We start from the raw sequence: 21,188 nt of genomic DNA on the forward strand, positions 1-21,188 counted from the left end.
TATGCCCTAGGAGATATTTGGCCATATCTAGAGATATTGTTGCTTGTTACAAATGGGGGAATGATACTGGCATCTAGTGGGTAGAAGCCAGGGATGCTGCTCAATGTCCACAGTGTCCACTACAAAGAATTATGCAGTCTAAAATGTCAGTAGTGCTGAGGTTGAGAAGTCCTGAGATAGATGATGAATGGGTAGATAAATAGGCAGACTGACAGACAGACGGGGTCGTAAGAACTCCTAAGAAGACAGCATGCAGCTTAGGCAATCTTGAAGATGACCAGCTTATATCACATACCTAGTATATGATGTAGAGCCAAAATTCGTGTTTGTTCTCAACTGTGACTTGACTTAGAGTATGGCCTTAGGCAATTCTCTTCCCTTCCTCAGGTCTCAGTGTCCTTCAATATTAAATAAGCAGGTCCTAGGAGGCCAGAAGACCCTAAGGACCCTTCTCAGTTCTGAAATTCTGTCCTATTAGAAAAGCAACTGGAAGGGCCATGATCAGAATCTGAGAATGGTTGAACAGCAGACATGTACAGTTAGAAAAAAATACTCCTGATAATTCCATAAATTTCAGAGACTGGCTCAGGGCCAGGAATAAGAGAGGCTATAAATCCGTAGCATGTTATAGTACTTCAGGATGATGTCAGGCTCAAGCTGTTTCACCTTATAAGAGAAGCAATGAAACAGGACTGGGGCGCAAGTGCTGTCACTCTGTGAAAAGGTGTGAGTTGGGAGGGGACGAGGTAAAACAAACAGGGCTAGCTTAGACATTAAGTCTGCAATCCAGTTTTCATCCCTGAAATGGCCCTGTCCTCTCATTACCTTAATAATGAAGCTTCATGGGGAGACAGAGCATCGCTGGCATTATTGTAGCTGCTTATTTTAGAGCTCACCAGAGATGCAAAGTCCTTTTTCCACAGTCACAAGGCCAGTGTGAAGCAGAACGAGGATTGCAACCCTTGTCGGCTAACTCCGGCTGGACTCCAGGCTGCCCTCTCCCCATCCTGAGAGGTGCTGCTCATAAGTAATTTCTCTGCAGTAGCCCCAATCAAACCCAATTTATTACAACCATATTTTTTTACCTTCTTTTTCTGCTGTTATACCATGATCCCTGGAAAAAAGCCTTGGGTGTGAAGTGGATTGTGTTTCATGTTATAATTGACAGAAAATAATTGAGAACGATTTCCTGTCTCAATTTCTCTTCCTCCCTGCCTCTGCCTGCCCCCTTCTCATACCCATGTGCATGTGCACACCCACACACTCACATGCCCCCTCATACATCTTTGTCTTCATGTTAGAAAAGCTCTAAGCAATTCAAAATTGCTCAGAAATTCAACCTCAGAAATCAAGTCCTCCAGGGACCCAAACCCTGAGCCCTTCTTCAAAATCAGAGCCCTCTACATAGACTCCGTTAGCACCTCGACTGAGCAGGCACAGCCGTTCCAGAGGTTCAGTCTAAGATAAAACTCTCCTCAAGCCCATGTGGGGCTTGCCACTTCAAATCAACAAGGACCTACCTCCTCACCATTCTTTCATAAGATGCTGCCCTACACCTAAAGTGCCTACTTTCAAGGTTCACAGACCTGATTTCAACCTTCCCTTAAACACTTTCAAATTTTAAAGTTTAAATATCTCTCTGCCAGCCCATATGCATCTTTCATAAAATGAACACAGCACAAATACTACCCATGGATTCTGCTTAGATGTGTTCTATCTCCCCAAGCTAAGCAATGCTCAGTCTTCGGAGGCGTGTGGTATAGTCCATTGCTTCTCAAACCAGAATATACAGACAAGTCATTCAATCCTGTTTTTAAAATCAGATTGTGCTTCTGTAGGTCTGGGGTGATGCACTTGATGTATGGAGGTGCTATTGTAGCTGCTCACACTAGATTAGTTAAACCTCTCAAACTTCTTTAGGTGAGTTACACAGCAAATATTCAAGACACATTTAATGCGATACTCTACTCCAGGCCCTGATCGTCATTAACAATAGAACATTGATTAAGAGTTCTCCTTAAGAGGCATTAGCTAGTATGAAACTACATGAGTTTTCATGCTCTCACAGCATCAGAGATGAAAATATGAGATTCAGAGATGCTAATTAATCCACTCAATGTCCCAGAGTTAGTGAAGGCAAAATGAGAACCAGAACCAAGATGTCTGAACCTGGGAGCTTTGTCTAGACAATAATATATAGAATATTTGGAAATAAGGATAGGCCTTACTTTCTAAGGGAAAGGTTGCAGCAGAAAGGTTTACTGGCCGAGAAATCAGAGTTTCCGAATTGCTCTCCATTGAAATAGTTTGAAATCGCCTTGGCTAAGTGCCTTTACCTCTTTAAGCATTGGTGTTTTCATATGAAAAACGAAGAATTGTAGAAAATGACTTTTGAGGTTACTTCCTGCTCTGATAGCTCATGATTATGTCACAGTTTGTAACAGTTCTCAGGGCAATGGAGTCATAGGGTGGAGGAGCTTGTGGTTGTTTTGGGCAGCATCTCTTTCTCCTGGGTAGACTTGGGGGTGATTGCACCAAGAAGCAGAGTACCGAGCTTCCCTGATTCCCTGGATTTCCCCTTACAGGTGGCATTGTCTTGAACCCATCTTTCTATGGCGTGCCTGGGCACACCCACACCATGATCCATGAGATTGGTCACAGCCTGGGCCTCTATCACGTCTTCCGAGGCATCTCAGAAATCCAGTCCTGCAGCGACCCCTGCATGGAGACAGAGCCCTCCTTCGAGACTGGAGACCTCTGCAATGATACCAACCCAGTCCCCAAACACAAGTCCTGCGGTGACCCAGAGCCAGGAAATGACACCTGTGGCTTTCATAGCTTCTTCGACACTCCTTACAACAACTTCATGAGCTATGCAGGTAGGGCCCTACACTCTGTGGGGTGAACAGGACTGGATGTCAAATGTGGGATTTAATCCTGGCTCAGGGGAGCCTCGAATGAGCAACGTACCTTTTCAATGGATGGAAGGCCGAGCTCTGCAACTCAGCCACCTGATGTCTTTGGGTCATTCTCTTTCTGGGTTTCACTTTTCTTAAGAACATGGAATAATTGAACTCACCTCTGCAAGATCCTTCCTAAATTTGCAGCACAATTTTCTAAACTGGTGGTTGTTGAACCTTTTTTATTTAACCCATGTGTCCCTCAGATAAGCATAAAACTCTCACATTCCCTTCTATTATGTTTTGCAAGAACAGTAAGAGTGCTGTGGATTTTGCAAATAGAAAATGATGACATGAGATTGGGTATGATTTTTTTTTCCTAATTGCATGTTTCTTATCATAGTCCTTTTGTATATCATTAGTAACATAACAGTGTTAGGGGCATTGGGGGATGCCCTGTACTTCCCTTTAGCACAGGATACATCAAGGCCTTTGAGCCCTTTTAGCACCTTTGGCAAATTAGAACAAGACACCCCCTCCTCAGGGCTGTCATAGCCCTTACCACTTCACCTTCAGCTAAGAGATTTTGTGTTAGTCACAATCCACACAACTGCACATGGCAAGCCAGCATCAAATTCTATGATCATACTCAACTTGATGTCTCTTTCCCCACTAGAACAAGCAAATTCTATCAAGGCAAAGATTGCATCTAACAACAGATTGTCTATCACTCTGTTCTCAGAAGTTAGCACAGGGGCCAGTCCTTAATAAATGTTTGTTAGGAAAGGAAGAAGTAAAGAAAGAAAGGAAAGAGAGAGGGAGGGTTGGAGGGAAGGAAGGAGGAAAATGAATACATTATCTTATAATAGGTATATAAAATTGATTCTTATCAAAAGCAGTATCTCTACTCATGTAACAAAATATTGTCCTTAAAGGCCAATATGCTCTCTCTCATTTAACTGAGAGCATAGTTAATCTGTGGAGTCAGAACTATTCCCACTCTACAGATGACAGCATTGAGCCTCAGCTCACTGAAGTCATTTGTGCTAGTCACATATCTGACTCCACGTATTTTTCTCTTTTCTTTTTTTTGAGATGGTGTCTTACTCTGTTGCCTAGGTTGGAGTGCAGTGGCATGGTCTCGGCTCACTGCAACTCTGCCTCTCAGGTTCAAGTGATTCTCTTGCCTCGGCCTCCTGAGTAGCTGGTATTACAGGTACCCACCACCACCCCTGGCTTATTTTTATATTTTCATTAGAGACGGGCTTTCACCATGTTGACGAGGCTGGTCTTGAACTCCTGACCCCATGATCTGCCCACTTCAGCCTCCCAAAGTGCTGGGATTACAGGCGTAAGCCACCACGCCCAGCTGCATTTTTGTCATTTACTCTTGTATGGCTCTTCTAAAGAGAGCTAGCTGATGGTTGAGTGGGGAAATTGAGCAATCTGGGTGGCTTTTACACTCTCTTCCACAGAGATGCCTCAGGGAACTGCCCTGATGGCTATATGAGTAGGGCTTTAGGCTCTCATTTCGCTGGAGCCAGGGAAAATACACCCCCTTTCCGACTTACACATTTCTGTTGAGGTTTTGCCTCATTTCATTTGAAGAATGGAATTTGCTGCTGGAACCCAAAGGATTCTATAATCCCCATTGGTCCTTTCTGCTCGTCCATTTGGGGTGATGACCCCTGGGGAACTCTCCAGTATAAGGTTCATGCAGTCCAAATCTGAATCGAAATGTCAATAACCCACCTCTGGTACCATAGTCTTAGATTTGAGTGCTCAAAAAAGACCAGGATGCTGGGTATTTCCTGAAAAGCAGATTCCCACTGGGCTTCCATTCCCAGCCAAGCTGACACTCCACATCCTGTGCCCTATCCCCTTACACAGCCCTGCTTCCATTCCACTTCTGTAGCACCTTTTCTTGGCCAGCCGAACGCACATGGAAAATAAACAATAACATAAGTTTGGAAGTTTGCCGGCCTCTTAGGGGCCTAGGAGCTGCTGCTAGTTACCAGACCCCCATAAACTAAATATTTTTGTCCCTCATTGTACAGATCTAAAGGGTGATTGCTTTGTTGTTTTTTTTAAAGGAACCCCTCAGCTCAGTGATGCATTAACAGCAGAACTAATTCACTGAGCTACGAAAACAAACTTACACCCACAAAAGCAAATTCAAGGCGACCACGTGCTTTGAAATATTTGTTTTCCTTAGGATTTCTGATAGATGAGGTGACAAAAGCAGCTGGATGAAATTCAAACTGCAGAACAGCATTGGGTTCTCAGGGATGTGTAGAGCAATACATGGGAGCCGTCTCATCAAGACAAGTGGGTGAAGACATTGCTGGGACCAATTCTTGTTGCTTTATCTTCCCGAGTGCCTCTTCCTCAGGCCATCACTGGTAGGGTAAAGGGTTGTAATGCAGCACTGCCAACAGAACTTTCTATGAAGATAGACATAGTCTGTATCTGTGCTGGCCAGTATGGTACCCACTACCTGTATTGCCGGTATGGTAACTGAACAATTGAAATACCACTAGTGTGACTAGTGACCTGAATTATCAGTCGTAAGTTATTTTAACTCATTGAAATCAGAAGAGCCACACGGGCTGGTGGCCACCATAATGGTTAGCTCAGGCCTGCAGTAGTTCTTGAGTACGTATGATATCCTGGACACTGTATGAAACTTAAGTAGCCCAAGGAGGTGCACAAGTTTTACAGATGCAGAAAATATGGTTCAGGTAGCATAAGTATCTTGCCCAGCATCACAAAGATGAAATAAGGCAAAGGTGAAACCTAGACCCAAGCCTTTCTTGCTGCAGCGCCTGTGTTATTAACTAGTAATTATCTGCCTCATTTTCTGGTTCTGGGGAAGGTTGAGAGGGCCCCAGATGCTCAGATCAAAGAGGCACCAGGCAGGTGATGGGGGGAAGCCTATTTTAATAGGCAGGCTGGACAGAGCTCCAGAGGAGAATAGTTATGTTGAACTCTTGGATAAGCCCCCAGCAGATAAAAGAGCAGCAGACTCAGTTCCATTTACTGGAGATAACTGGCTACAAGAGTTTCTGGAGGAGGGCACTGTGGTCCTCAAAAGTGTAGGAAACCAGGCTTTCTCTAGCCTGTAGAAGCAAGTGTCTTGACCCTATGTTTCTGTGTGTCATGGCTTCTTAATATCCACACATAAATTGACCCAGCAATTCCACTTGTAAGGAATATATCCAAAGCAAATAAATCAATTAGTATACTTAAGGATTTAACCATAAGAATGTTCTTCATGGTGGCGCATGCCTGTAGTCCCAGCTACTCAGGAGGCTGAGGCAGGAAAATTGCTTGAACCCAGGAGGCGGAGGTTGCAGTGAGCCGAGATCGTGCCATTGCACTCCAGCCTGGGTAACAAGAGTGAACTCCATCTCAAAAAAAGAAAAAGAATGTTCTTAATGATATTCATTTCCTAAATATTTATAAGGCATTTACTATATGCTGGGTATAGAGGAAAAACATGTGTGAATAATGAGAAACTGCTTACAAACCCAAAGATAATAGACTGCTGAATAAACTGCAAGGTATTCATGTGATTGGACATTATAGGGCAACTGAAGATGGTAGAGAAGACCGTCGAAGGACACGAACAGTTGAGTAACATGGTAGTTCGGAGCATGACATTTGGAGTGAGGGACGAAACTTGACTCTTCCGTGCCCCAGCTTTGATTTCTGGCAGTTTGCTTCTCCTCTCTGAACCTCAATTATTCCATTAATACCATTGAGGATAAGCATACTTACCTTGCCTGATTGTAGGGGTAATGGTACAAGTAAAGCACTTTGTACCGTTGTTCGTCTAAATGCCCATCAATGATAGACAGGATAAAGAAAATGAGGTATAAATATTATGGAATATTATGCAGCTATAAAAAAGAATGAGATTATGTCTTTTGCAAGGACATGGATGGAGCTGGAGGGCATTTTCCTTAGCAAAGTAACATAGGAACAGAAAACCAAACACTGCATGTTCTCACTTATAAGTGGGAGCTAAATGATGAGAACACATGGACACATAGAGGGGAACAGCACACACTAAGGTCTATCAAAGTGTGGAGAGTGGGAGGAAGGAGAGGATCATGAAACATTACTAATGGGTACTGGCCTTAATACCTGGGTGATGAAGTAATCTATAAAACAAACTCCCATGACCCAAGTTTACCTATGTAAGAAACCTGCACGTGCTCCTGAACTTAAAATGAAAGTTAAAAACACAAACTGTCCTTGGTATCATAATTAGTGCTCAATAAAGGATGATTCATGGGATTATTTGTTGAATATTTAATGTGGAAAGGTCAGAAAGTCAAATATATATAGTATAAGACCTGTGTATATGTATGTGATGATAAGAATTACAGAAGTTTACTATAGATATTTACATCCATATACAAACATCTATATACATACATATACACACATATACATTAGACATCAGTTTTATTATCTATTGATAATGAGTTCAGAGTAATGTTTATTTCTTTGTAACATTTCTGACATATTCCAGATATTCTACAGTGAATTTTTTTATTACAAATATGTTATCTACATCTATTATTATGACTATGATTATTACCATTATTCTAAATAAACAACAAAAAGACAGGGAGTTTTACACAAGGCAACTTAGTTATCCATTCACTAGACATTAGTTAGCTTGTTAAATGCCCTCATCAGCTTTATGAGGCAGGTAACATCTTATTCCTCATTTTATGGTGAGTGAAAATGTGGTTGGCAGGGGGGTCAGCATTGTGCCCAAGGTCCCGCATGGAGTGAAGCCATGGAGTTCATGCCTTGAACCTCCATGCAGTGTGGCCTTTCAGTCACAGACTAACATTTGTTCTTGAGAATGAGGTTCACTTAGCAAACCAAACCCAGGGTACCATATCAACAGCATGGGGGCTGGCTTGGGCTTATTGGTGCTGAAGTCCCAAAGTTCTTTGTGCTTTGGGGCAACATGCAGACAGAAGAACAAGAGGAGAGACCAGATGAAGTGGCCATAGATGTTGAGAGGGAAGGCATTGGTAGGAAAGGAAGCCACGCGGGGCTGACTCTAGGCATTAGCTAATTGAGACAGAGCTTTGTGATAAATGAGAAACCCTTTGGTACCTCTCCCAAGATTCTGATAGCTGCGAAATCTCCAAGTAATGTACCCTGGGATAGATTTTGACTTCAGTTTTAAAGTTCAAATACATTCCTGTCTCCTTACCAGGTTCCATCACCTATCCATTTTTTTCAGACTTTCTTTTTATTGACAAATGTGAAAATGGTTACTTTGTAAGTTATTAAAAAACACACTTTTGAGGGATGGGGGAAGCAAGTAAAATAGAAGTTTATACAGGAAAAAAACTACTGTTTTTCAGCATCATTCATCTTGGTAAATGCTTTTTTTGCCCTTGCTCATTGAGTCCTCACAACTCCATGGGTTGGCGTTTATTTAAATGCCCCCAATTTGTACACAACGGAACTGAGTCTTAAAATTATCTCATGTTTTGGTCAAGGCTGATTAGTATTCTGTTCTATGCCTGTGCCTTAAAGTACACAGCCAATTCCCTGTGAATGAACAGATGTGCTATTTCTAATATTTTCACTATTATAAATTATGCTTCAAGAAACATCCTTGTATGTATATTTTACCCATGTTTATCCAAGAGTGTCTATCTTTTGAATCCATAAATTCCTTATTGTTAGATCAAAGAGAACGAGTATTTTATATTCTGTATTTTTTTCCTTCTTTTAGTTTTCCAGCACTCACATATAATGAGCATATATGCACACATGCCAACACACACACTATTTCCAATTCCTTTTACTAACATTTATCACAGGACAGGCATCGCTTTTAGTGCCCCACATCCCTGCACCTTGGCCGTGTTTTGAGTTGAGCAATCGCGTTATCATCACTGTCTTCACTTCACGGATGGGGTAACTGAGGCACTGGGGGCAGAAAATCACTTTTCCATAGATTCTGTGTGCACTGATATAATCACATGGCCACACTTCTCCCCTTAGCCATCATGCCCTTCTCCTGCATCTAACCTATTCGGTATCTTTTCCAAGGCTTTCAAGAGGAAGTCCAAAGTTCATGGCAACAAAGAAAAAGATATTGAATGATCTGACCCTTTTCAGACTGAGGTATTTTTCCCCACAATAGGGAGCCATAGAATGTTTGGTATTCAGGAGTTATATGGTGGCATCTGGTTACTGGATTAGTAGCTATACTGTGTTTGGTAAGAGACACTGGGCTCTTCCGCTTCTCCAAATATGTTAAAGACTTCCCTGGAGTGCTGGAAAGGGGATTTAAGGTAGCTTCTGTGTAGAACCTCCCTCACACCCCTGCCCCTTTCCTAAGCTGGATTCTCAAGACCCTGTCCAACTGTCCAGCCCCTGCCCAAATGTATTTAATGTTTGTGTAATAAGAAGAAACCAGTATATACTACAGGATTCCCAGTAGCCGGTTTATTTTAAGATCAGAAGAGCCCTCTGCTCCTCTGTCTGGGGCCTAGCTACGGGCTCCCTGACTGGGTGGACACCTCTGGGAAGTGGTGTTTTTGGAAACCAAGCCAAAACAGTGCCTTGCGCTCCCCTGGGGCAGTTAAATAAAACTGTTGGAGAGAGAAATGGGAAGCAAGCCTTCTCCCTCAGGGCCAGGTCTTAGGTCACACTCTGGAAAAGGGAGAGTAGGATCAAAGGTCCTTACATCTAAAGACACCTGAGACATTATGTTCCAAGCTCCCTTAGACTCAGGCTCAACTCCCATTTATCAACCACCTACAGGATTTTACATTCATGCAACATCTCATTTATGCTTGAAAATAAGTTCTCATATTGATCAGAAGCACAGCCTTGAAGTCAGGACTGCCTGGATTCGAATCCCAGTTGTATCCCCAGCTTTGTGGTTTTGAAATAGTTGTTTACCCTCTTTCAGCTTTAATATCCTCTTCTGTAAGATGAGGAAAATAGTAGTATGTGCTCCAAAACTCATGAGAAGGGAAGGGGTTTAACGTGTCTGAAGCATAGCGCACCAATGGCAGCACCGAGGGGAGATGGTACTGCTCATGTTTTCCACACGCACACTACCCCGGCTTGTTCCCAGGTCTGCCTGACTCCCTGGTCTGTGCTCTCTGCCTAAGGCACCAAGCCTCTGTAGTCATGCAGCACTTTCTCCTGCAGTCCCTCTCCTTTTTTTTCCAATATTAGCCATGCGATCTGATCAGCCTCAATGATCTCCTTCTTTAGAAGCCTTCCTGGTCTCCTGCCTTCTCCTGCCTCCTCCCCCACCCCCGCCCCCTACCCAACCTATGCTGTCTTCCTCCCTTTATCAGTGATTGACATCACAGACTTTCGCAGCCTTGTAACAACCTTGACTTATACATTGGACTGATCTTGACTCCCTAACTAGACTGGTACCTGTTCATGGGCAGGAACTTTTAAAGTTTCATCTTTCTATGCCCTTTGGCACAGAGCAGAAATGTAGTAGACTCTCAGAACGTTTGTTTGAAGGGCAGTATCTCTGCATCAGTTAATAGTGAAATGAATGAATGAATGGGTGAAAGAATGTGAAGGAATGAATCGGAACCAGCGAGTGAATCAAAGAATGAGTAAATGAGTGAGTGGATGAACAAGTGAATGAATGAATGAATGAATAAATGAGGGATACTGAGTGGAGGGTGAGGGAGGTAGGGAGTAATGGGATTGTTGACTTAGTGCCCAGTGGATTCGAGGCCCGTGGAAAATAGCTCATCTTCCCTGTGTCCTTTGCCATGACCTCTGGGCTGCTCTCTTCCCAGTCTCAGCCATACTGTTTCAGTTCCATCCACCCTCCCCTCCCTCCTGTTTCCTCTCACCTGTCTCCAGAAGTGATGACTACACTAATTTGTTCACAGGCCATTAACTCTTGAGCGCTGAAAGAGGCCAGCCGTGAGTTGGCAAGGAACAACTTGGGTGCTGGCTCTCGCGCCACCAGGAGCCGTCATAACTCTCTCACATACCTGCCCGCCCTCGTGGCTTGGTGCTTATCTGTCCCTCTGCCTGCTTGCAGATGACGATTGTACAGACTCCTTCACGCCCAATCAAGTCGCCAGAATGCACTGTTACCTGGACCTGATCTACCAGAGCTGGCAGCCCTCCAGGAAACCGGCGCCTGTTCCCCTCGCCCCCCAAGTTGTGGGTCACACAATGGACTCTGTGACACTGGAGTGGTTCCCACCCATAGATGGCCATTTCTTTGAAAGGTGAGTGTGTTCTGTGTAGTGCTCATTCCCTTCTCTCTCTCCTACCAAGAAGAAGAAAACTTGGAAGGGAAGCAGACTTGGAGACGGATTTTGCGGTATTTCTTGTTATTGTTCAAAAGATATCTCTGCCACCTAGCACAGTGACTGGCACATATAAGCATGTTGTAAATTTGGCATCAGGGAATAAAAAAAATTGCTAATAGAAATGAATAAATAATAAATATTTTTAAGTGAATGGGTGCTAAGATTCACTTTGTTATTAGAAACTTGGAAACCTCTTTTGTTACAGCCCTCCTAGTTTTCCTAACTGCTTTATTTTTATCTGTCTTGCAAACACGTGTTGACTGAGTGGTTTCAGTTATCTAAAATTGGCCATGGTGTGTTGGAAGGAGTACTGGACTGAAAACCAAGAGACCTGGGTCGGAAGTCTTTGTGACCTCATCCATTCCCCCTGCCTTTGGCCTCAGCTTTCTGATCTGTAAGCCAAAGATGTCCTAGCCTTTCTCAACCAAGGTTCCTCTTCTAAATTTTAGGACATGGAAAATGATTTGAGTAACTATTTCCTAATTTCTCCCAAAGGTACTACACAATAAGTACCATTTTAGCTTCATAGGAGACAAGTTAATTTATTATATACAATGGATGCCTTAGAGAAGCACTGTCCAATAGGATTTGCTGCAATAATGGAAATATTGTATATTAGCACCAAGATTATAGCCATTAGCCAACTGGGGCTTGAAATGTGACTGGTATGACTGAAAAGTCAATTTCAAAAATTTTTAAATTTTAATTAAATTAAATTTAAATAGCCACACATGCCTAATAGCTGCCATATTGGACAGCCCATACTTAGAACTTTAAGCTTTGATTTTCATGTAACCCAAGGAAGAAAGATGAGCTCTCCCAGCTTTGGTATCCTGCATGTCTATGATTTCATTGTGTATGTTTGTGTATGTTTATGTGTAAGTATAAGTATCCATGAAGAGAAAATGAATGCCAAAGGTAGGAAACACATATAATTCCTACATGTGTAGGACAGCATACCTTTGCTGTCAGCTCGATGATGATTTGTTCACTCATCAAAGTATTTATTGGGAGCCTAAGATGTATCAAGAATTCACTGAAACTCAGGTGGCTTTATGTGTATCACCCAAAATAAAACATCTAAAGGATACAGAAAGAAAGAATGAATGGCCATTAAGGTCAGCATGGTTACCAAATTCATCCCAGGACATCTGTAATCCCAGTGTCAACCTAAATCCAGTCATGTGACTCAGAGCCACTATGCATGGATTGTGGTCATCCTAAGAGAACTCTTTTTTCATTAGCAGTGCTAAGAAAGTCTCTCTCTCCACTCCTGCTTTTCTGCATATGAATATGTTTGTATAATTGTTATTATTGCTACTCCAAGAGTAACTCATGCATTTAAAATATGTAGAAAATTTAGAAAACCAGTAAGTGTAATAATACAGGGTGGGATCAATCATCCTATATTCCATTGCCCAGAAATTGCTCCTGATAATATTTTGATTCAAAAGGTTATTTGAACATTGAGATACTGCTGTAGATTTAGATTTGGGTATGACTTTTTCACTTATTATAATAGCTTATACATTTTCCATGAAGTTGCATAATCTTTATAAATATTTCTGCAATAACAGCTTGCCATTCCATTAAGCATATTAACCATGGGCTATTTAATGATTCTCTTATCACCAAATATTAATATTACTGTGCTTGCAAAACAAGATGGTTTCACATTTACAGTGATAAGGTTGAGAATGCAAAATCTACAATTTGAAGGTCTGCACTAGGTTACTCATGAATATTAGCACATGCCTAAATGACTGGTATCCATCCATCCATCCATCCATCCATCCATCCATCCATCCATCCATTCAACTGCTTATACTGACCAACAGTATAAAACAAATTGTGTGCTGTACCCTGAGAGAAAAAAATGATAGTTATTAGATATTTACTTTGTCCTCAATGACCTCACAATCTGTTGGGGGAAACTCTCTTGCATGCCAAAAAACACGTCTTCACAAGGAGATGATGTCCAAGGTGAACTTGAAAGAGGAGAAACATCACCAAAGTGAAAAAAGTCTGCAGAGGGAATGTGGGTAACATGACACAGCATGATAGGTAGGCAGAGCTTATCATGGAGAGAAACAAAGCTAGAGTGAAGCAGAGGATAGTATGAAAGAGCATTGACTACCACATCACAGGGCATTAGGGGGTAACAAGCGATGTAAGCAGGGGCATGACCTGTTCATCCTGAGGTTTGGGGATGATCTCCTGTCAGCGGTGTGGAGGTGGAACAGGGGAGCAGCAGCACACTGTGATGCTCACAAGCGCATGGTTCCTGACTGTGTGAGCTTAGAGGCATAGAGAATGTCCCTGTAAGGGAAAAGCCATAATGCTTCAGACCTGGTTTCTCCATTGCATCCTTTCAGGTAGCCAAAGCACAGAGATTCTTCCAGGAGTGATGAAAGAGTTATCATCAGGACCATTGCACTTTGAGAAATAATGGGTTGGGCTGGGACATTTCTTGACACCTTCTCAAGATTTAGTTTCCAGTCCCTCTGCAGAGGTCACTCAGATTTGCAGTTTTTGGTTCACAATAAGACAGGAGAAGAGGATTCATTCCTCTCCGTTCTCCTCAACCACGTCATAAACAGATGCCAAATCTGGAAAATAAGTAGGATCCCAGAGACTGCTATAGCCAAAGGAAGATTGGATCCAGATACACAAGAGACAAGTTGGTAGGGGAAGCCATCATAATATTCCACTTCTGGGACTGGTCCGATTGAGGAATTGGCTAGCCCCTTGGAAAGCTGCTAAAATCAATTAGATGGCATGGTAGAGAAACTGCTTTTGACTGTAAAATTGAGGAGTGACTCATCCATCCACAGAATGTCAAGGTTGGAAGGTTCTTTCGGCGTCATGTAATCCAGCCCTCTTACTCTCAGATGAAGGAACCATGGCCTCTTTATATTTAATGCCTAAAACACAGGATGGTGTCTGGCACATAGTAGGTACCTAATAAATATTGTAAAAGGAGTAAACTTTGAGAACAAAATGGAGCAAAGGATTATCTCATAACTACATTGCAAATCCTCAGTGGAGCTTTACATGACTGATAAAATTAAAATTATTGCAGGTGGTAAGTTGTCAGCCTGTTGACTTTGTGCTGCTAAAATTCAGAGAAATCTATATATCATCAGAACATAAACCACTTAGGCCCAAATGAGGCTCTTGCTGGGCAATGGAGAGGCATTTCACTTACAGTTATTTCCAGAAGCCTTGGCATATGTAGGAGAAAAGGGGGAAACACAAATTTGCTGTGTTCTCTGCTCAATTGACTCTAGTCCCATCGGTTGCCCATTCAATTGTTCCTAAGCCGGTGCATTTTCCCTCTTTCCTTGGCCTCCTAGAGAATTGGGATCAGCATGTGATCTTTGCCTGGAGGGGAGAATCCTGGTGCAGTATGCTTTCAACGCCTCCTCCCCAATGCCCTGCAGCCCATCGGGACACTGGAGCCCTCCTGAAGCAGAAGGTAAGCCAGCCTTGTGGAAGCTCATTGACAAGTGGAGTGTGCAAAGAACAGCTCTTTCATGGAGTTTTATGATTTTTACTGGTCTTTCCCATGTACCATTTGATTTGATTAACATCATCCTGCAAGGTTAGTAGTCAAGCACCTATCCATTTGACAAATACTTTTTGAGCACCTGCCGCATCCTAATATGTTATTCTCATATTACATATGAGAAAACAAAGGCACTAAGATATTAAGAAGTGCCAAGGCCACGCTCCTGATAAAAACACAATGTCCTGGGGTATTTATATATCCTTCAGACCCCCACTGCTTGTGGTTACAAACAAGGCCACTTTAGAGTCAATACAAATATTTTGGGGCTTCAAGGCATCAGTAGTCTTTGATTCTTCTTCTGTTATTTCTTAGACTACACAGAGCACTTTCACATGTGTTGCAAGTATTCCTTTTAATTTCTTCCATATACCCTCTTTTTGGGATCTATTTACTTGTAAGACACTTTAAGGAAGTGCCATATGATTTCCACTGTTACGGGTTCCACCCACTCTCAGACTCTTCCCTGCATAGGGGTGTCTCCCAGGCTTCCCAAGGAACCAATGATCTCTGTGCTTTCTTACATCATCATTGAAATTCACAGAAGAAGACCTTTTGCCAAATGCTTGTTGTCATACTTTGTCACTTGGGCTCAGAACCGGTCTTGCAGAGGCTCCATATTTTCCTCTTAGTCTTCCATCGCCCCCTCCCTGGTCCTTGGGGATGTACACATAGACCCTGCCCCCAGCCAGTCCCTCTTGCTCCTCGGCAGGTCAGCTCATGCCAGCAGTCACTGGGTGAGGACACTATTACACCAGCGCATCAGAGGGAGCGGAATCAGTCTTCTCACTGAACACCAGTGAGAACTCCTCCGCTATCCTCTATATTTTTAGAAAGAAGGTTGAAAAGAAAAAGCCAGAGATAGAATAAAGCAAGGGGGAAGGATCAGAGAGGAAAGTGAAACGACGGCCCTGCACTTTATTTTTTAAAGTAGCTTAAAATAAAAATGAGAGTCAAACTTGGGAAGTCTAAACAAATCCATCTGGAATGTAAAGCAAGAGGGATGTCTGGGAAAAGCCCTCAGTTCAGCCTCACAGATTCACAGGCTGTCAGACCTGAGAGAGATGCCAGGGGTCATCCGGCCTGGGCTCCCCCCAAATGCAGGAATCCCCTCTATGTGCATCCTCACTGAGGTTTCCTGGTGCCTGTTCAAACTCCAGTTTTTTTAGAAAGTTCTTGAAGTCTGCAATTGTAATTTTTCCACCCAAACTGAACCCACTCTGGGTTGTCACAGAGAATGTGTGTCTCTGCCACCTGACAGCATTTTGCATACTTGTATCTAGTGAGCTCGCCTCACTAGTGACAAACAGGCACGATATGCTGGGCACTGTCTCAGGCACATTGGCAAGGCGGTGCTGACTGTCTGCTAGGGAAGTCAGATAAGTAAATGGGCAATTGCCATTCAGTGTGAACAGGCTTATGGTAATAGAAGTGCCAAGTAATGCCGGGGGCTCATAAGAAGGGGACCTCATGCAGAATTGGAGACTTAGTCTTCCCACAAAATATCACAACACTATTAACAAGGTGCATTTGAGAATGTGAAAGAAGCTTGGTATGTTCACAGAGTGGCTGTTTTCTAAATCTAGTTCAGAGGCTTATGGGGTTCCTGGAGGCTTTTTTAAGGTGTCCTCAAAGTCAAAAGTATTTTCATAATAATACATATGACATCATCTGCTTTTTCCACTCTCATTCTCTCATGAGAGTCCAGTGGAGTTATCGGATAGGCACACGACATGGTATGTCCTTTGTGCTCTGATAGCTAATGAAACACACTCTTAGGTTTTATTAAATTTTAAAATGTCATAGCTTTAGTTTATAATACAAAAACTACTAATAGATTTAACCTGCATAAGCAAAAGCTCAGTGTGGCTGTAACAGACATGAAAAACAAGGCAGAGGTGGGTTTTCAGGTTTGGGAGGTACCTGGAAGGTAGAATTAACAAGCACAGTGATGCTTGGTTCCTTGGGAAGCCTGGGAGACACCCCTGAGCAGGGAAGAGTCTGATAGTGGGTGGAACCCATTAACAGTGGCAATCATAAGGCACTTCCTTTAAATGTCTTACAAGTAAACAAAAGGTAAGACGAGTGAGATTGACAATGGCCAGATGAGGATGGGTTAGGATTCACACTGAGGGCAGTGAGAAAACCACGTGCCTTATGAGGACATGATATGTGGTTAAACCTGCGTGTCATAAAGATTGCTCAGGCTGCTCTGTGAAGAAGAGATCAAGGGGATTTGGTTACTGGAGGAAGGGAAGCACCAAGGGGGCTGTTGCCAAAATCCAGCGGAGGATTGATGGTGGCCTGCTGAGGTCAGTGGCTGTGAGAATGGAGAGAAGTTTTTGAGATTGAGAGGTACGTGGAAGGTAGAATTAACAAGACTCTCCCCTGAGATGTTTCTGGCTAAAATTATCCTGCATTGTTCTACCACTTGTTTGAGTAAAATTATTTCCAGACATCTCCCCACATCTCTACCCAATGCAATTATCAGTTGGTAAAGTTTGCTCCTGGTTTGTTCTTGACCTTTTTAAAGTATGATATGCAGAATGGTGTTCAACGGGAGGTACTGAGGTCTCTGCTTCCCTGAGCCAATTCGGAGCTCCAAGGAAACCCAGCAGCCTTGGGTTTTCCTCCTATGTAAATTTAGTACATGCGGGGCCAGGAAAAGACAGTGTTCTTTTTTTAGAGCATCTTATTATAGTCTCTATGATCCTTTTGGCTCAGACCCTTTTAATATCCTTGAAGAAATAAACTTTTCCATGAGCCAAATTCTGCAATTTATTTCTCAACTCATTCTCATCCTATTTATCTTTGCATGTTTAAGTTTTTAGACTTCCCAAACTAATTTAAAACTCTTTAATTCATGAGCAATCCCAGACATATCTGTCGGGTTGGGAAAAAAACATGGCGGGGATGCAGGGGAGGAAAAAGAGGAGGACTGGAATGTGATCTCAGCCCTACTATTGATGTACTCTGTTCCCTTGAGTGAGTCACATAGCTTCTCTGAAAATGACGTCGTATCCACAGAATGAAAAGTTGAACCATAATGTCCTTTCCAGCTCTAATACTCCATGGAGCTGTAACTTCTTTTTATCCCAGATAAACTAGATAGAAGATTCTTCATTTAACAAATCTTTATTGGAAATCTATTGCATTTCATTAGCTTCATTTCAAAGAAGGTAAACATAGTCATAGAACCTTCTTGCCTTTGTTCACAGATAGTGGTTGCGCTCCTACCCCTTGGCAAAAACTGTTATTTCATACATGAATATTTTTGAGGTATTTGATGCCATGTTATATCTGTGGCCTAGAAATTAGATACCTTTCTTGATCTGATTGATTCAAATCCCAGTTAAGATCACTTATGTAAGTATAAAATAGATCCCAAGTGTTGGGTTTTCCATGAGAGATTAACACATGGCACTGTTTTCATTTTTTTCTCATTTGTGTGTTTTCTCTACTTTTCTGCCCAGAATGTTTCAGGTGTGCTTAACTATTTACCTGGAAAAAAGCTTGGTGCCAAGTTTTTATAACTTATATTTTGTCAACAGCTGCAGTGTATATATACAAAGATATATAACAGATTCCTATATAGGGCTTCACAAATGTAAATGTAGATTGGCATGAATGTGTGTCAATATATATGTCTATACACATATATGACCTTATTTCCAGTGGACATCCTATATAAACATGTAACTTTTCATTTAATCATCACATATACAAACGGTATCTATTAATAATGAAGCAGCAGGGCTTTTGCACTTATTTTTCTTTTCTTCTATGTTTATTCTTTTCTTTCCTTCCACCCTTCCCACTCCCCCTTCCTTATCATCCACCTTTCTTTCTCTGTTTCTGCTTCTCATCTTCCATCCTCACCTTGCAACTATGTGTCCAATCAATCTTCCAGCTGTATTCATTTTTTCTCCTTAAGAATTCTGACTTGCCCTCTCCTTGCATGGTTTCTTGAAGTCCATACATTGTCTGCATTAGTGCAATACTCTCCTAAATGGTATCACAAGACTAAAAGCTCCCTGAGAACAGAAATCATGTTGGGAAATCTATTCTCTTGGAGCTTAGCCTACCTCTGGACACACACCTGGCACTCAGTAGTTACTTTTTGAATGCATGGATGGATGGAAGGATGGTTGGATGGATGCATGGCTGGTTGGCTGGCTGGATGGATGGATGGAAGGATGAATAGTGTTTGTGTCTCTAAACAGTGTTTTGTTGTTATTGTTGTTTTTGTTTTTTCGAGACAAAGTTTCACTCTTGTTGCCCAGGCTGGAGTGCAATGTCACAATCTGGGATCATTGCAACCTCTGCCTCCTGGGTTCAAGCATTTCTCCTGCCTCAGCCTCCCAAGTAGCTGGGACTACAGGCATGTGCCACCACACCCAGCTAATTTCTTATTTTTAGCAAAGATGGGGTTTTGCCATGTTGGTCAGGCTGGTCTTGAACTCCTCACCTCAAGTGATCCGCCTGCCTCGGCCTCTCAAAGTCCTGGGATTACAGGCATGAGCCACCGCACTCAGCCAACAGTGGTTTTTCTAAAAGGCGACTCTGAATGTCACTCATTGGCTCAAAATTTCTCAGTTGCTCTTCATCTATCTCAGTATAAAGTTCAGTTTTCTTAATGTGGCATACAAGCTACTTCACAGTGTTGGTTCCACTTAGCTTACCAGCCTCAGCACTTGTTGCTCTACAATTGCACTCAAATTCATAGTCACCTTAAATTTCACTCTCTCCCAACTGTTCTCTTGCTTGGAATACCTCCTCTTACCAACATTTTTTCCTTGTTAATACCTCCCTACTTTCCAGGACAGGGCTAATATATTTGTGAGCATCAATTAAAGATCTCATCCTATTCAAGGTTTCCAGCCACCCTGAGGTAGGTAACATTTCAGTAGGTAACTCAATGAGAAACTCTCTAACTGATATTTTAACCCAGCTTTCATTGCTTCAAAGCCTGGCACACTGCCTGGACCTACAATATTATATTCTACTCCCTGCCAGGGAATTTCTAAACCATCTGAGTCTCAGTTTCCTCTTCTGTAAAATGAATTTCATACGACCTGCGTCACAGACTTAGTGCCAGTGTAAAAAGACCTGAGGCATGTAATGTGCTTGGCACAGCGCCTGCACATTGAGGATGGGCAATTCATGAAGGCTGGCATTATTAATGAGGTTGCCGTTTTGGTTATGGTTACACTCAATGCTTCTCGGGACTCTTTTTTACATCTAAGGGTTTGCCTCTAATAACCAGACAACCACAAGCTTTGTTAAGATTTCTACTCCTATTTACTTGCTGGAGCATAATGACCAGACTCACCTTTCTGTCCTTTGGAAGCATTTGGTCCCTCTGTTGATTAACAAGAAACTAGGGAGGAAGGATGAGCCAGGCAGATTTGTCATCTTTGCTCTCCTGTGGCTTCCTACCACTGACAGTCATTTTCTCCAGGGAAGGGAGAAAGATTACGTTATCCCTTGGCAGCTGCAGGAGAAGAAAGCCCATGGAGGGGTGGAATGTTCACCTGGCACCCACCATCAGGAAGCATGCTCTGATGTTCCATGCTGTAACTTTTAACTCGATGTTAACAGGTTAGAAGGTCCTTCCTTTAACAAATATTTATTGAGCATCCACTGCGTGAATTTTCTGTGGACCAGGCACACTGTTTAAAGCAGAAGCTACATGGCATTGCGTGAACCACTGCTCTTTAATAGAGGCAAAAATGACAACTCTCTACAGGATTTTGATGACAATCAGATGTGTTAGCTAATGACTAGGAGATGTGTTTCATATACTGTAAAGTGCTGCCTTCAATGACGTGGACTGAATGAATAAGTGACACATGTGTGTCAACATCCCACAAAGTTAAGAGAGTCAGGAACTCAGGGGTTAAAAAGTAGACAAGAAGAAAGGCTTCAGCTAGGTGGGAAGTCCTACTTGTGTTTTTCCCCTAAACTAAGGGTTGCTTTGAGCCAGAAGTTGCTGCAAATAATGAACGAAACTGGCCAAGAGGAGATAGAGGAAATCTTGTAATTAAATCCATCTTCTCTTGCTCAGATGCATTATGTCTAACAAGTTTCTGTATATTTTCTTGGCCCTCCTCTTTCCCTCTTCTCTTCTCCATCACCACTTGGTGGCTTCTCTCTTTCCTTGGCTAAGCAGAGGCAAGGAGGTTAGAGGCATTTATAGCCTTCACTGGCATAGTTTTTTCACTCCAAATAACTTTCTAGTATTAATATTATAGTGATTCCTATTATGCTGTAACATTACCACAAAACATTTCAAAGCAAATATCTTTTCTTTTTTATTTTCTTATTTGCTTCAGAAATATCCAGGGTTGCCACTATCCTCCCAACGTA

At 42.3% G+C, this 21,188-nt stretch overlaps 1 protein-coding gene across 3 annotated transcripts in view; it reads left to right on the forward strand.

The window, feature by feature from the left end:
- PAPPA (pappalysin 1) overlaps positions 1-21,188 on the forward strand; it is a 253,779-nt gene that overhangs the window by 63,992 nt on the left and 168,599 nt on the right. For all 3 annotated transcript variants that reach the window (XR_008475800.2, XR_008475799.2, XM_002743252.6), the window contains exons 4-6: positions 2,586-2,879; positions 10,975-11,167; positions 14,608-14,729. Coding sequence is in view for 1 of the 3 variants with exons in the window: in XM_002743252.6 (XP_002743298.3) it covers positions 2,586-2,879; positions 10,975-11,167; positions 14,608-14,729 (609 nt within the window). In the remaining 2 variants the exon portion in view is untranslated. The remainder of the gene's footprint in view (positions 1-2,585; positions 2,880-10,974; positions 11,168-14,607; positions 14,730-21,188) is intronic.

Source organism: Callithrix jacchus, chromosome 1 (genome assembly GCF_049354715.1).
Source record: "Callithrix jacchus isolate 240 chromosome 1, calJac240_pri, whole genome shotgun sequence".
Classification (NCBI taxonomy): Eukaryota; Metazoa; Chordata; class Mammalia; order Primates; family Cebidae; genus Callithrix; species Callithrix jacchus.